This window comes from Varanus komodoensis, unplaced genomic scaffold, assembly GCF_004798865.1.
Source record: "Varanus komodoensis strain SLA01 unplaced genomic scaffold, ASM479886v1 scaffold29_1, whole genome shotgun sequence".
In the NCBI taxonomy this organism is placed as follows: domain Eukaryota; kingdom Metazoa; phylum Chordata; class Lepidosauria; order Squamata; family Varanidae; genus Varanus; species Varanus komodoensis.
In genome coordinates, this window is record NW_025335759.1 from 11,429,078 (window position 1) to 11,444,165 (window position 15,088).

At 53.5% G+C, this 15,088-nt stretch overlaps 1 protein-coding gene across 3 annotated transcripts in view; it reads right to left on the reverse strand.

The window, feature by feature from the left end:
* NOP53 (NOP53 ribosome biogenesis factor) overlaps positions 1–8,737 on the reverse strand; it is a 13,672-nt gene extending 4,935 nt beyond the window's left edge. The window contains exons 1-9 of one of the 3 annotated variants that reach the window (XR_006415217.1): positions 8,481–8,737; positions 8,237–8,292; positions 7,671–7,755; positions 6,747–6,955; positions 4,105–4,175; positions 3,916–4,011; positions 3,100–3,204; positions 1,300–1,494; positions 29–196 (exon numbers count right to left, since the gene is read on the reverse strand). Coding sequence is in view for 1 of the 3 variants with exons in the window: in XM_044435097.1 (XP_044291032.1) it covers positions 33–196; positions 1,300–1,494; positions 3,100–3,204; positions 3,916–4,011; positions 4,105–4,175; positions 6,747–6,955; positions 7,671–7,755; positions 8,237–8,292; positions 8,481–8,713 (1,214 nt within the window). In the remaining 2 variants the exon portion in view is untranslated. Of the gene's footprint in view, positions 1–21; positions 197–1,299; positions 1,495–3,099; positions 3,205–3,915; positions 4,012–4,104; positions 4,176–6,746; positions 6,956–7,670; positions 7,756–8,236; positions 8,293–8,480 lie in introns of all 3 variants that reach the window. The other 2 variants (XR_006415216.1, XM_044435097.1) reach the window with 2 other exon arrangements.
* Between the last annotated feature and the right edge of the window lie 6,351 nt (positions 8,738–15,088).

Below are 15,088 nucleotides of genomic sequence, written 5' to 3' on the forward strand. Positions count from 1 at the left end.
ACGCAGAAAGCCCGGGAACGGAGTGCCAAGGCTGCACGGCTCCGGCGTTGGCCTCCTCCTTCCGCTTGGCCTCCCGGGCTTGTTTCCGGCGCTGCAGCTCTGCTTCCCGCCGCTTCACTTGGAGCCGGATGGACCGCAGCTGGAACAGCTCCTGCCGCCGGAGCCGTGCAGCCTTGGCACTCCGTTCCCGGGCTTTCTGCGTGCACAGAGAGACACACACACACATAGAAAGGGAGGTATGGATGGGCAGGCCTGCCCGGAAGGGCTCTGGCCCGTTTTGCCTCCTTTCCCTAATCGCGGTGCCTTCTGCGGCGTGGGGCAGGCCCAGGGGTGCCCCTGCCGGGAGGAGATCACTGGGTCCCCGTCAGCAGAGCGGTGGTCTCTGGGCTGGCGTCCCCGCTATTTCCGCAGAGCTCAAGCAGGGAGCAGATGGCAGGCGCACGGCTTGGCTAGATGGCCGCGTGCTAGCAAGGCAGGGAAGATAATCAAGCTTGCGTTGGCAGGCAGCCAGCCCAGGAGGCAGCCGATTGCCGCTGCGCTGCTTCTCAAGGGCGGCTCAGAGAGCGACGCCACATCGGGGCTTAGGCACCCAGGCAGGAAGCGCTCGCTCAAGGCGTGGGCCGACCTCGCACACATGCGTGCACGGAAACTAGGAGGCATCGGATGTGCCCGCAGGCAGGCCTGTGCCCGCTATCCAGAAAGACCTGCAATTCCAGGGCCAGGTAATTCCATGACCACAATGATTCACATTTCACACCAAGGAAGAGCTCAGCTGCACCGTTCACTTTTGCTGAGGTTCTGCAAGGGAAGGGAAGCAGCAAGAAGCCCTGCAAGGCAACGCGCTGAGCCCGAGTGTCGGCCAAGATCCTTCCTGAGCCACCACGGAGATTTCAGCAAAACTGGCCCACGTGCCCCCCAGCGGCCTCATCAAAGTAAGGGGCAGCTGGCTTTGTATTTTGCGCTGATTAACATTCGCAGAGGTTGACCCTACAGGAAGCCTGTTGGCATTTTAAAATGATAAACAAGGAACAGAACTTTGGTTTCTGGATCACCCCCGTCAAAGGCCCAAGTCCTGGTTCAAATCAAATCATGGCACAGAAGGCGATGGCTCAGTTACAACCCAGGAAACAGAGCGGCATGGAATCTCAGGCACATATTTCAGGGGGAAAAAACCTATCCGGAAGGCGACTCTCCCTGAGAGATTCCACATTCAGAAAAGCACGTTCTCCAACTAGCAAGCCCTGTTCCAAAGGCAGTTTCTAGAAAGACAGCAGGCCTGGCCCTGCCTGGCACACCCACCAGCTGCTTGGCTTCCTTTTCCTTCTTGCGCTGCCGCTCCGTTTTCTTTTCCCCTGCCACCGCTTGGGGAAAATGAGATGTAGGGGCGTCTGCCTGCAATTCCACCTCCGGGGGTCTCGGTGGGCAATCCTGCCCTTCCTCGCCATCCGACTCGTCTTCCAAGAGTCCCTCACACTGTTCCCGGAACACTGTCTCCTGCAGACACAGAGAGAAGTTGCAGCAGGAGCATGCGCAAGAGCAGGAACGCCCACAGGCCCCGAGCCAGCGCCCTGGCAGCAGCTCACCCCTTAGGCCAGCCGCCCCCAGCCTGGCGCCTTCTAGACACAAGCGGACTGCAACACCCAGAATTCCCACTCAATGGCCCTGCTGGATGGGAACTCTGGGAGTTGCAGTCCAGATGCCTCTGAGGGCCACCAGGCGGGGAAGCTGTTCTCAAGGAGCTGTGCCAGCTGGAGCAGGCGGTTGCCAGGGCAGGCCTGGGCCCATTGAGAGCTCTTTACTGGGAGTCCCAGAAGAGGACCAGTCCCACTGTGACAGGTGTGGTTCTGCTGAAGCAGCGCCCAAACCCTGTGGGCAGGGTTCATGTTGACAACAGAGCGGTGGCGTGGCATGGGACCAAAAGCAGGCAGAGCCCCCAGCTCTGATGACAAAGCCATCCGTTCACAGGGGAGGCCGCCCTTTACGAAGGGGAGCAGCTCTGCCTCGCAGCCTGAGCATCAAACTGCATTTCTGCAGTCCTGCTTGGAACACAAAGGTGCACACCTCTCGAGGTTCAACCGCAGCACCAGAGGGCCCCCGTGAGCTCTGGGCTCTGCCAGTCCCTCCCCTGGGCCTCATGGGGGCCTCCCCCTGTATGTGGGAGGCTGCTGCTGAGCGCCAGGCCTTGGCACCTCTGGGCAGGATTACTGGCAGCCACCCAGAGGCTGGCACATCCTCTTAAACTGATACAGTGCAGAAGGGCTCAGACCTATTAGAAGGCTAAATATACGCTCTCCCAAGGCCAAGCATCAGGAAGAGGGATCGAAAAGTCTGGCGTGCAGCCCTTCCAGGGGAGGGGGAGGAGACACTCCAGGGGTGGGCAGGCGTGCTGCACCGGCCCCCCTCTGGCTCTCGCCACGAGCGCCCTTGGAGGACGGCCAAGGTGCGGCGAGCCCTCTCGCGGCAACTGCTCACCTGCCTCACTTCAAGGATGCACCTCAGCCAGGGAGTGACCCCACCACATGCTGGGTCACCCATTTCGGAAGAACACCAGGAAGAGGCCGTGCAGAGGGGCACCAAGGCATCAACATGGTCCCCCAAACCTGTGGAGCTCCAGCCACCACCCCCTTTCCCAGCCAGATCCCCGGCTCAGAGGTGCCGCTCCACACACAGGTGGGCGGGGAAAGGCTCCTTCAAGGTGTGAAGCTGGAAAGCCACTTGAAGGCCTGGCACCCGAGGGCCGTAATCCGAGTGGACTGGGAACAAGAGATGTAAGGTGCGCCCTCAGCTGGATCATCCGAACTGCAGGGCCTCCTCCATCTTTTTCCACAGGAAGCAAGGCCAAAGGCAGTCCAGGACTGCTGCCATTTCGTTAAAGAGCTGAGGGAAGCCCCGGATTTGCCCACAGATCTTCACCTGACCCGATTCTTCCCGTGAGAGGGTGAAGGTCCCCTGGTGCACAGGTGTACGCAAACCTCTACACACACCCCGTCCCCGAAATACCGATGCTGCTTTGGTTTCACAGGCCCAAGCGCCAGGGAGTGTGGCGGAGGCCATCGTGTCTGCACGGGGGCTGTGCTCCCCCTCGGAGCAGGTGCTTACCTGCGTGGGGGCCTCAGCCGCCGTGGGGAAACGCAGCTGCCGTTCTAGTCTTTCTGCCTCCTTCTGCCTCTTGACCTCGATTTCATGGGCCTGGAGGAGCAGGGCCTGCAGAGAAGGGAAAGGTGTGAGGACTGGGGAGATCGGCCCAAGGACCCATCCATGCAGCCACCGCCCAATCCACCACGGGGAGCTTCACCACGGCTGTGCAAAGCCCTTTTGGACGGCTTCATGGTTACCACTCTGGGCAGCTTTAAAAGGGACTGGAACCCATTCTCGGAAGAGGCTCGCAATGGCTCATGGCCCGGATGGCCACATGCCCCCGTTTGGCAGCTGCTGGGGAGCATGGGCCAGAGGGTGCTGCTGCACTCGTGCCCTTTTGGGTCTCTCCTCGGGAGCCAGCTGACTGCAGCACAAACAGAGTGACGAACTAATCAGCTCTCGCTCTGGTCCAGCCCAGCTCTCCTTGTGCTCTGGAAACGCAACAGCACTGTGAATCTCAAGCCAACACAGCGCCCCAGATTCTCTAAACCACGAATTCCAGTCCGGTACCCCCATCCCCACCCCAGATATACTGGGCTGCAGCTCCCAGCTATGCTGGCTGGGAGACACTGGGAGTTAATACTCCAGCACTTTCAAAGAGCAGCAGGATGGGGAAGGTGCATTTTTCAAATGATGGATTGAACACATGCAATTAACTCTCTCGGTTTCTCCAGCGCCTGTTAAGGACCAGCCCCCAGTCCAGACACAGTGAAGCAAACTCAATCTGGGTAGAAAATGTGTCACCACCACCCCACAGGTGACAAACTTTATAGATACCTGGTGAGACTGGAAACTGGGATTATAGGACCCCCCTGGCGAGATGACCTCCACCGCTGGCAACTGCGACGGAGTCTTCTTGAGTCTCTCTGGGCGCTAAAGGAGCAAAATGAAGGCTAAGAGGAGTTGGCTCACCATGATTGCTTCCCCCACACCTTGATCCTGGGCAGAAACAGGTCTGCTGCCTACCTTCACCGGCTGCTTTTTGGTCTGCTCCAGAAACCAGCTATCCTTCCCAGCCAGGGCCTTGTCCAGTGGGTCTGGGAGGGCAAGAGAAGAGGAAACCAGCATCATAAGCCTGGAGACTCACCAAAGCTGCATCCTGGGCCTCCTCCGAAGGGGAGCAAAATGTTTCCATTCAGGCTGGCTTTTGGCAGTAAAGAACAGGCTAAGACAGCCTTGGGAACAGATCGTGGCCTGGCCAGAGCCTTGGGGATGGGGTAGGCTGTGAGCCTCAAGAGCAAAGAACAGAAACGGAGGGGAGGGGGAATTACGGTTAGCAAAACAATGGGGTAGAGAACCAGCAGTCTTGGTTCAGCAGCCCATCCTCACATCCGACACTAATCCAAAAGCAGCATGGCTTCCCTTTCTAGTTCTCACAACTAATATGGGATTAGAATCCTCAGTTCACCCATAAGAAAGCAACGAAAAGGGGGGTGGGGAGAAATCCATCTCCTGCGCAGTGGAGACATCCGACTAGGGGACGCAAAGACGTGCTAAGTGGCAACTAATCCTGCTTAAGTGCCAATAAGTTCCCATGGGACCCTCCCCCTTAAGTGTGGGCATCAAAGGGAGCCTCCGTCAAAGGGGGGGAAGGAGGGGAAGGGAAGGAGGGGCTCCTTCTGGGACCGCAATATCCCAATCCTTCCCTGCAGTGAAAGGAACTGCGATCCCTCATCTGGATGCAACCCTGGCCAGAGCGCACGGGTGGGCGGCAGGAGTTGGACAGTGGCTGAGCGAGCTCATTCTGTGCTTCAAGCCGCTAAGTTTAGTTTTGAACCCTCAACCTTTGAACCTAGCAGAGGGAGGAGGGGGAGGATGCCGAGGAGGATAAACGGACCAGGCGTCCACATGCTGTGGGTTGGGAAGAGGCAGAGAGGAAGGGCTAAGAAAGCAACGGCTGGACCAGGCCCAAATGCCGCCCTCCTCCTTGTCCTCCTAAATCAGAGAGGTTGAGGGAGGGGTTCCCTGCAAGGGAAACGGCAGAGCACCACCCTGGGGCAGCCAACCCGGTGCGCCTGCTTCAGGAGACGGACGGGTACCAGCTAGGCTGACCTCGCCACTCCCTAAATCAAGGAGCAGAGCTCCAGACCTGCCCACTAGGACTCGCTGCTCCCCTTCCTCACCAGCACGTGCTCTCAGCTGACAAGAGAAGCCGAGACTCGATGCTCACAGCCTTTCTTCTCTGGGCGCTGAAAGTCCTCACAGTGGTTAAGTGGCGTGATGCCCCAACAGCTCGAGTGGGGTGGGGGTGAAAGAGGGGGGGAAGAGAGGACAGCCCCAGCAGACACTCGAGCCAAGCTAAGCGCTTTCCCCAGACAATCCTTTCGGAATGTTGTCACAGGAATTCTGACCTCTCCTGGAGAAAGCTAGTATGACACCTTGTAAAACTCCCTAAGCGGGGAGGGACATGGCTCTCCCCACTTTCGCTGCTATGTGCATTTTCCCATCTAAGAAGAACAAAGAGGCAGGTGATATACACGAGCCATCAAAGATGCTTATCTCCGAGACGCAACAAAAAACACCCCTTGGTCAAAAAGTTAACAGCGGAGGAGCCAGTCCAGGTTATTCCAAGACCACCAGAGCAGGGAAGGCTGCACCAGGGAAACTCCCACACACCTGCGCTTACGTTCTCAGTCTTAAAAGCAACGCGCCTCCCACAATCAACACCCTAGTCCCAGAGGACAGGTGGCCATCCACTTTCGGGAAAAGGGACACACGGTCTTCACCCATAATAAAAACAGGCCACAGAGTGCAGAACAGGTGTGTGCAGGGCAGTTCACACCCACACGATTTGGAACTCCGTGTCAATGAAGCAAAAGCTGGAGCCCACAAAGTGCACAACAGAAGACACAACTGGCCGATCGAAGCCCCACGGGTGAGAGTTGGATCGCATGCGACAGCCACAAGGCACACCGGTGGTTCTCACTGCACGGCTCCCTACTCCGCCGTCAGCTTGCAAGAGAAGCAACCGTCCAGGGACAGGCGTCCCCTTCAGCCTTGCCCAGCTATGTCAGTACCACCAACAGCACCAGCAAGTGGACCTGGGCAGAGGTGCTGCAAACCTGTCTTTCAGTTTGGCTCTCTGCCCCAGCACCAGTTTACCTGCAGTTCCAGGCCCGATTTACAGGTTCTGCAGCTTGTGTAGCTGTGTGATCACATGTCATGTGACTGGGCTAAGATGCCAGATCACAGAAAGCTGGAACACAGAAGCGCCATTCCAAGAGGGAGATGTGCAGGTCAGGGAACCATTTAATTGCTACACTGGGCCACAGGGGATCCCACGCCAGCCACTGAATGAAGACCACCCTCCCTGCGTGTCAGACACAACACTGAAAGATCCCCTTCCCAATTCCATTCTCAGGATGAAGAAAGAAGTGACTCTTCAAGGTCTATCTATTTAAGTATAACTTGCAAACTGTTCCTAGGACGGCCTTGTCCAACTCAGTGCCCTCTAAATATTGTGAACTTAACTCCCACCTTCTCTCAGCTAACATGGAGCAACTGCAGTTCAATAAATCTGGAGGGTTCCAGATTGGAAAAGCTGTCCTAGAACTACAAAAAAGAGCTTCTGAAATTCTAGGCTTCAGCTTGATTCTCTTCCGACTTACTTAAATCTGACCAAATATCATAGAAACTCCTGGAAGGATTGAGGGCAGTGCTTGCCTCCTCTGAGTCAGCTTTCAAGGCTGGTGCTTTCTGCAATCTCTCCTGAAGGAGGCGCTCTTTCCGGGGCATCACTCCTTTTTCTGCCAGCTTTTCCCATAGCCGTTGTTTCTGCTTCTGCTTCCTGCCATTGGGGATCTGGTGGGCAAGGATGCTGAGAAGGACAAAGGTAAATTCAGTGTCAGGTAAGCCTAAGGAGCACCTGCTGCAGCTACTCTTCCTCACCTCGCCACATTTCCTGAAGAGTACCTCTATTAATTTCTGCCCTGTGCCAGAAAGTACACGCAGGACAGAGGCAACAGGGCCATCTCAACTGCAGCCCTCTTTCCAAAGAGTCCAAGCGTTTTGGAAGAAAGCACAGCAGGTTCCATAGATTGTTGGCTCGGCTAGAGAGGTTTTCATAAATTTATAGCAATTCCCCCTCCCCTTAACCTAAAGAGCTTAGGAAGGAGCTTGTAAGGGGAAAACCTAGCAAAACAGCCTTGAGAGGAAAAAGAGAAATGCTGGCTGCTTTGTAATCATGAAAAGGCCGAGGAGGCAGTGCTCTCCACTCCTCGCTCAAATTATGACCAGCAATAAAAGGTTTAAAACGTGCAGAAGTTATGTGCAGGCCAAGTTTTAGAAAATGGTTCCAGTACAGTTCAGCAAAGCAAGCTCTTAATGGAATCTGTTAGTGGGAGAACCTACTCAATATTAACTCTCCATGACTTCTAACTTACTCTGGAAAGCCCCCCTCCTCTCTCCCTGTGCTTAGTTATCTTTCCAGACTCCAATATCCAAGCAATGGGGATCGAAGGAACACCAGAACACCATATTCATCGAGCTTGTTCTGCATGGCACCCCAGGAGAAGACACAGGAGAAAACTCACTCTTTGGGGGGAGGCACTTTGGAATCTGGCTGCAGAATCAAGTCAATCCTCAAAGGTTTCTCTTTGGCATGCTTCTCATTTTGGCCTGGGACAAATGCACAAAGCAATAATTCACCACCAAGGTACAATTCACACACAGCATTCAACCCTGACAGTCCACTAAAACTTCTCTCCCAGAGCAGGAACTTTTGCTGCCCATCCTCCCCTTCAACTCACTAGCCACATCTGTGTGCTCTAATTAGGAACCATGCTGGGCAGTGGCACACAAGCCATTCCTTAAAGGGGATTACCAGGAAGTTATAATTCAACAACCACTCCACATACCCTCCCCTTTGGCTTAAGAAGTTGGCTGCTAGGAGTAGAAACAGAATATACTATGACAGAGAAATTAGTGGAATGGATAGCAGCCATTGATCCTGGATGCATAGTTCAACTTTACAAAATGGACTGTATTACACACAACAGGAAAAAAAAACGAATCCTTGCTTCAAATCTAGGTTACTATTTCTCTGCTACTCTATACCAAAACCTGGGATGACCAACCCTGTTAAGGAGCATCTTCTCACCTTTCACTTTATCCACAAAGAATAGGCTTTCATCCGGTTTTTCTGACAGTAGCCCTCTGGAATAGAGGAAAAATGTTTTTATTTAAAAATCCCGAGTCTTCACCATCAGCACGAGCGAGCTCCAGTCCTCCACCACCACTACCCACTGGAAGTCTCCCCCTGGGGAATGCCCCAAGGTCCGCTCCCCCTTCACCGAAACCTTTTTACCTCTTTATGCAGGTCACTTTTGCACCTTGGCACTCACCCCGCGTGCCGCAGCTCGGCCGCCCTCTCCTCCAGCCAGTCCCCGAGCTCCCGGCCCAGCTGGACCTCGGGCCCCCGCCAGCGCTTCCAGCCCTTCTTGCGGTGCCTGGCGCCCTTGCCGCCCGCACGCCGCGAGGGGAGCCGGCCCGGCTCTCGCGAGTTGGGGCCGAACCCCAGGAAGGAGGAGGAAGCCTCCGGAGCGGCCAGCGACGCTTCGCCCGCCGGCTCCGCCATTTTGAGCCACGAGAGGGAAAGAGGAGCAGGAAGCTCTGCCTCCGCCGCCACGAGACCGGCAGTGAGGCGAGCTGGGGCACAGCCACTTCCGGCGGCGGGCGCCATTCCCTGGAGCAACTTCCGGCTGGCTGAGGCAGGCTACAGTCATAGAGATGGGGACAACGACGCGCGCAATCCAAACTTCCGGTACTGCGGGGAAAAGCGGCCACGGGCCGTGAACCTCTATGGAAGGGGCTGAGAGAGGAGTGGACTTGCTCTTCTCTTCTCCTTTACCATCTTTATGGAAAATGAAGTGACAAAGCACATCACTTTCCTGATGGAAATGCTTGTATCAAATACATAAAAATGAGTGAAAGAACCTCTAGTATTTCATTCTACTTGCTTGGCCTGGATTTGTGGACTTCGGCACAGCTTGCCATAAAAAAAAAAAAAAGATGGGACACATTCGACATGAGGATTAAGGGCAGGATGTGAACAATTTCATAGTCTTTGAGGGTGATCAACTAAAATATTTTCCAATATAGTATAATGAGAAAAGGAAAAATATAAACTGTCCTGCTGATTATGCCAGATAAGGGAGAGTTTATGCATTATATTTCTTGCCTACATCTTTCCTGCCAGGAAGCCAAGGTGCCTTCTCTCATGTCCTCTCTCTTTCATCCTTGCAACAACAACCCTGTGAGGGCTGAAAGGGAGTGCATGGCTCAAGGCTGCCCAGCAATCTTCATGGCCGAGAGGCCTCTCAAGCCCCAGCCCAACACTGTGAGCGCTGCACAGCGATAGTTCTGCTGGAGCAATTGTGCAGTCCTGGCTAGGCGCTCTTTCTTTGTTGATTTGTCCAACAGAAGCAGACCTCAGCAATTCCATTAACACGCAGCCCTATATAAGAGATCTGGCACGACAGCCCAGCGCATCTCCAAAGGTGAATAAGTTGGAGAGCCATGTTTCGGTGGGCTCCAAATGTCTGCATGAAAAAGGGCTATCTTCCTTGCTGGAGCAAAGAAACACCAGGGCCTGGATCAGGCTCAAGTTCAAAGTGCCTGGGTTGCTACGAGCAACAACGCCTTTATGCACACCGCTGACATGCGTGGTCCTGCAGGGGCACCCCATGAAGTGGAGGTGCAGCCCCAACGTTTTGCAGGGACACGGCCCCTGAGGAAAGTCCAAAAGGCAGGTGGATCTGTCGCGTGCTCCCTCCGAGTATTAAAAGGTGCGTGTAGGATTGCTCATCGTGGTCGGTTGCGGGGAAGGGTCCTGCCTGCGCTTGCATGGCCCCTGTGGATGTCCCAGCTGCCTCCATTCAACCTTCAAAATGACATCCTTGGTGGATGAATAGGGCTCTTGAAACTACACAGGAAAGTTGTTCTTACCAATGTATGGTGCTTCTCCTGCCTTTTTCCTTTTATGAGGAACCCAGAGCAGCTTGCATAGCTCCGTTTTGTCCTCGCAACAAGCACCCTGCGAGCAGGTTGGGCTGAGGGAGCGCCTGGCCCGAAGTCAGCCGGGGAGTTTCCTGGCCAAGCGGAATTAGACCCAGCGCTCAGCCGGCGCACCGCCTTGGTTCCCTCTTGCTGCTTGGGCTATGCGGGAAGCGGGATGAGCGATGACACAAGCAGAGAAAGCAGCGGTGATCACTGATGTACTTTCCAACTGCAGCCACTGAGGGGTAGTCTAAGTCCAGCCCAGGAACAAACCGGAGGGCTGGGATGTGCTGGGTGTGGCTGCAAAAGGCTGGGATTATGATTGTGTTTTTCCAACCCTGGGATCGGCGGGTAAGTGGTTTTGCAGGAGTTTGAGGACTGGCGGATGTTTCCCCTCCATGTTCCTCTTGCATTTGATCTACCAGTTAGAGGAGGCATTCCTGCTTAAGCCAGAAGTAATCCCAGCGGAGTCGAGAACGGGCGTGAACATGCCATCGCTTGCTTGCCTTGTAAAGCAAAACCAAGAAACCCCGCATTCCCTTTCCCGGGTTGCGCTTTTCCTAGACAGAAGGGAACTTTCAGGAAAGCTGAGTAGATAAATGGCGACACGGGGCGCTGCACACGTGTGTACGTTGATGCGTGTTCCTCTGCCAAGGTGAGGGTGCAGCCGGTTTTGCCTGGTCTTGCAGGACGTGCAAAGAAAGAAACTTCCGGAGGAGCGGGGGATGTTTTTGTTTTTGTTTTAATTTTCAGAGCGCTGATCTTGCTTTGGAATTCTCCGAGCAGGCTGTGCACTTGTCCTGCACCCCTCCTATTTTCTGCCTAACATGTAATGAACAATGTAATGATTGTGCGGAAACTTTAGCATATAGAACTCTCATTCTTTCTGCTTTAAATTTCCCACTGCTTGGGGAAATGAGAAGCAAGTGAGCCAAGTTTTATGCAAGTAAGTTCGGTCGGAATTAGAAAAGAATACAGCCACAGTTTTTTAAGGAAGGTGTATAAATCCTTTTGGGTGATGTATTACACCTCTTAGTTCTTGTTCAACTAATGTGCTAGTATGGCTAAGATAACATGCATGGAATTGCAGTCTTAGTTTATGCTGAGTGCTGTAGGACTTTTTCCTGGCTAAATATTCCTAGGATTTCACCCTGAAGACACAAACATATGCACATCTATCTGGAAGTCAGGCCCATTCAAATCAGTGGGCCTTACTTTTGAGTAGACACATCTCCGTTTACACTGTGTGCTGGCCAGGAATCCCCAGTTTCAAATATGCCACTATCACAAACCTGTTTGGAGTCTGAGACACATGTCAATAATGTTCTGATATCAGCCTCACATCTGCAATACAAAGATAGGAACATCATCTCATCTTTCAGAGTTGCTGCAAGACTACTCAAGACAGTGTCCGTGAAGCATATTTAATACAAATGCAAGGGGAAAACATTTGGACCCTCCATAAAATCCTGCAAACAAGTCACAACAATTGCACAAGCTAAAAACCCTGCCTGGAAGCCCCCTAATTTTAAACGTATGCCTTTTTGCTCTAGGCTCTGGTTGGTGGATCTCAGAATTCTAGTTTAAAACATGAAGTGAAAAAATGCAGAAAGGGGATGCTGAAATGATCAAGGGGCTGGAGCAGTTCATTTGGGAGGAAAATTAAAACATCTGGGTATGTTTAGAAAAGAAGTGAAGAAATGGGGTATATGATAGAAGTGTAGAAAATGATTCAACATGTGCAGAAAGGGGGCAGGGAGATGCTTTCCTCTTCATTCTTGAACTCAAAAGGATCACCCTGAAAAGTTATTACAGGGAGAGGAAGGACACATTCTGGAGAAGGCCATCCCTAGTTTCGTGTCCTGATGCTCCTCCAAGATTAGAGGCGCTCTGCCTGTGTATGCCATTTGCTGGGGAACATGGGTGGGAGGGTGCCATCTCACTCATGACCTGTAGGCAACTGTTCCTGTGGGTAACCCCTTGAACAGAAGGCTGGATTTGATGGACCCTGGTCCAGCCCAGCAGGCGATTCTTTGGTAGATCCAGCAAGCCTGGATTCTGTCCACTATAGCTCCGTGCATTGCATAGCTGTGGGGCTACATCAGTGCTAAATATAGTCATACTGTTGCTCAGGGCTGGGGTGTAAGAAGTGCAAAGGGAAATTCTGAAGCTTGGCTCAAAACAGACGGTCCGCGGGGCAGAACTGCCCGTGTCATCCTTGCCTGCCCTGCTCCCCACTTTCTGCGCAGGGACAGAATGTACCAGGCTCCACACATTTCCTGGAGACTCACTCACTTTCCCCATTCCTGCCTTTTTCTGTTCCAGCAACACATCAGAGTCTCTGCTCCGACCTGCCTTCTACCCTGCTACCCTGACCTACACGTGGAGGGTTTCTGGGGCAAGGCAGTGGGTCTCCCAGTCTGTCCATGCCTGGTCCACATTTGAATCCATGCAGTTTAAAAATCTGGACAGGCAGGGAATGGAAGTATTAAAAACAAAGAAGGGAAATGCTGCATTAAGGCGGACGGATAGCCGTGCCCCAAAAGGCAGTTTTTCCAAGGCAGGCAAGGACGGTGCACACCCGAGTAGAATGGTGTGAGACAATCTAAGAAGTCTGACTCATTTGTACAAAACTTGTTAATGCTTTCTAGCTTCCCCTTAACATCCTGTGATGTGAGTTGAAATCTACGGACTTGGTTAAACATCTTCCATCTGCATTTCACAGATTGTCATGTCTTTTGTTCTGCTGTGCACTCATTGATGGAATCAGGTTTTTTTAGCAAAACGGGCCACCCTGACTCAGCGTATTGGTAGTTGCGGCTCCACGCATCTGGGGAATGCCGGACTACGGAAAGGAGACGTGGTGAAATAAAGTGTCCCTTCGGACTTGCAAATGCTCTTCGGGAGCCTTCTTTATGTTCCTCTTTGGTTTCTTTTGGATGTGTGTAAAGAAAACAACCACGTGATCCTCCAGGCTGTTAGGAATTAACTGGAAACAGCTGAAAGTATGGTTTTGGAGGAATTAACTGGAATCAGCTGAAAGTACGGTTTTGGAGGAATTAACTGGAATCAGCTGAAAGTATGGTTTTGGTTTGGTTGCTTGATGTTTTTCTGTTGCTTGTTCTGAATTTGGTATGAACACTTTCAGAACTGTTTTCTGTTGCTTGGAAGAACCGAAGCTGCTTATTATTGGTGTATTGTCATAGAAATTGTTCTAAATAGGACAGAAGAGGTTCCATGCTAACCAAATACCTGTCTAGTCCAACATTCCCACAGAGGCCAACCAGGTGGATTAGCACTCAAATGTTCATGTTCCCCAGCAAGTGGCATTGAGGTTCATAATGCTTCTGATGCTGGACACAGAGCCAACAGGCCGAGCAGCCACCGAAAGCCACGGATCTCCTTGAATGTGTCTAATAGCCTCTTAAAGTTGGTGTCCATTCATCCCTACATCCTCTAGTATGTATGAGGTTGTGGAATGCTAACAGGCTATCAGTAAAAATGCCGTAAAAAAACGGGGTAACTCTCCCGCCTGCTGTTTTGCTGCATGGAACTTCAGAGTCATGTTTGTTCAAGACGGCCTCTTTTGCCTACGGTGAGGATTCTTTCCAAGTGACCAGATGGAAGCTTTGCAAAAATTGGGAGTTCCAGAGCTGGCTAGGACACAGACTGGGCTGCAGATGATTCATTCACATACTTGTGTGCAGATCGGCTGGTGAGAAGTTGTGAAAGCTACTTACTTCTGCAACTTATTTGCAGGACTGCTCCTTTAAGGTGCAGCCCTGAAAAGCAGCCTGCCACCATTACTGTTTCCCCAGCATTCCAGGGGCGACTGTCTCCAGGAGGAGGCTCTTCCGGCTGCAGGCTGGGAATCATGCCTCCCTTGCCCGCGTCGAAAGAGTTTCCTGTGTTTAAACCATGCCACCCTCAAGCATCCATCTTAGGCATGCCTCCCTCGGCCCCGTGTCCCCCTCCGTCACACAGGTGGGCAGGGACTGGGAGACACGTCGCCGAAAACCCAGCCTCTGGAGAAGGGCCTGGACGGATGTGAGCCGCGGAGCGCTTCCGGCAGAAGCAGGGCCCGGGTGGCTGCCCCGTGCCAACCCTGCAGTGGCCTGCCTTGCACAGGGGCGGCTTAGCACCTCCTGTTCATTTGGCCGGAGAAAAGGAATCTGCAAGCTTCCTTTGGCCTGGTGGGGAGCGTTCTGGCAGCATCCCAGGGAGCAATTCACGGCCGGGCCGCGGGCCGGGCTTTGTCAAGCTGGAAGGCAGCGTGCAGCTGCAACATGGCTGCGACTCCTTGAGGCGATAGCTGCCCGGCTCCCTGCTGATCCTGGGCTTTTGCAGGGACGGCACGAGCTGCACTGGTCCCTCAAGCCCAGGGCCGCCTGCTGCGGCTCTTCTCTGCTGGGTGCCCTCCACGTGCCTTGCTGAGGCAAAATGCCACACCGTGCAGCCGTCGCATGTTGAGTTTTTCAGCCTGTCTGGCCTGGGACCAAAGGGCTGACACACTGCCTCCAGGTGTGCCTGCCTGCCTGCCTGCCTGCAGGTGGGGAGCCCCCCTCCCAGGGAGCTGTTGCCTGTCAAACAAGAGCCGGCGAAACCAGTCTCCCCTAAAGTGGGACCCTCTAGACATGCTGGGCTGTAACTGCCACCCAGTGCAAGCACCAGCTGTGCTGGCTGAAGCAGGCGGGATCTGTAACCCTGAACCCCAGAGAGCATCACGCTGGACAGCTTGCTCTTAATGGGCCGGTAGTCCTATGCGATCGAAGGCGACTTCCTAGGATCCTGAGAATGGCCTCCTGTAAAGGTGGCCTAAAAGCATTTGACAGAGTTCTAGACAGATGATCAAATGATACAGAGCGATCCACACCTATCCAGGCGCACACACGTGTGCAAACCCGGTCCCGTGGACACACATGCAAGACTGATAAAAGTGGACCACCGAGCCAAG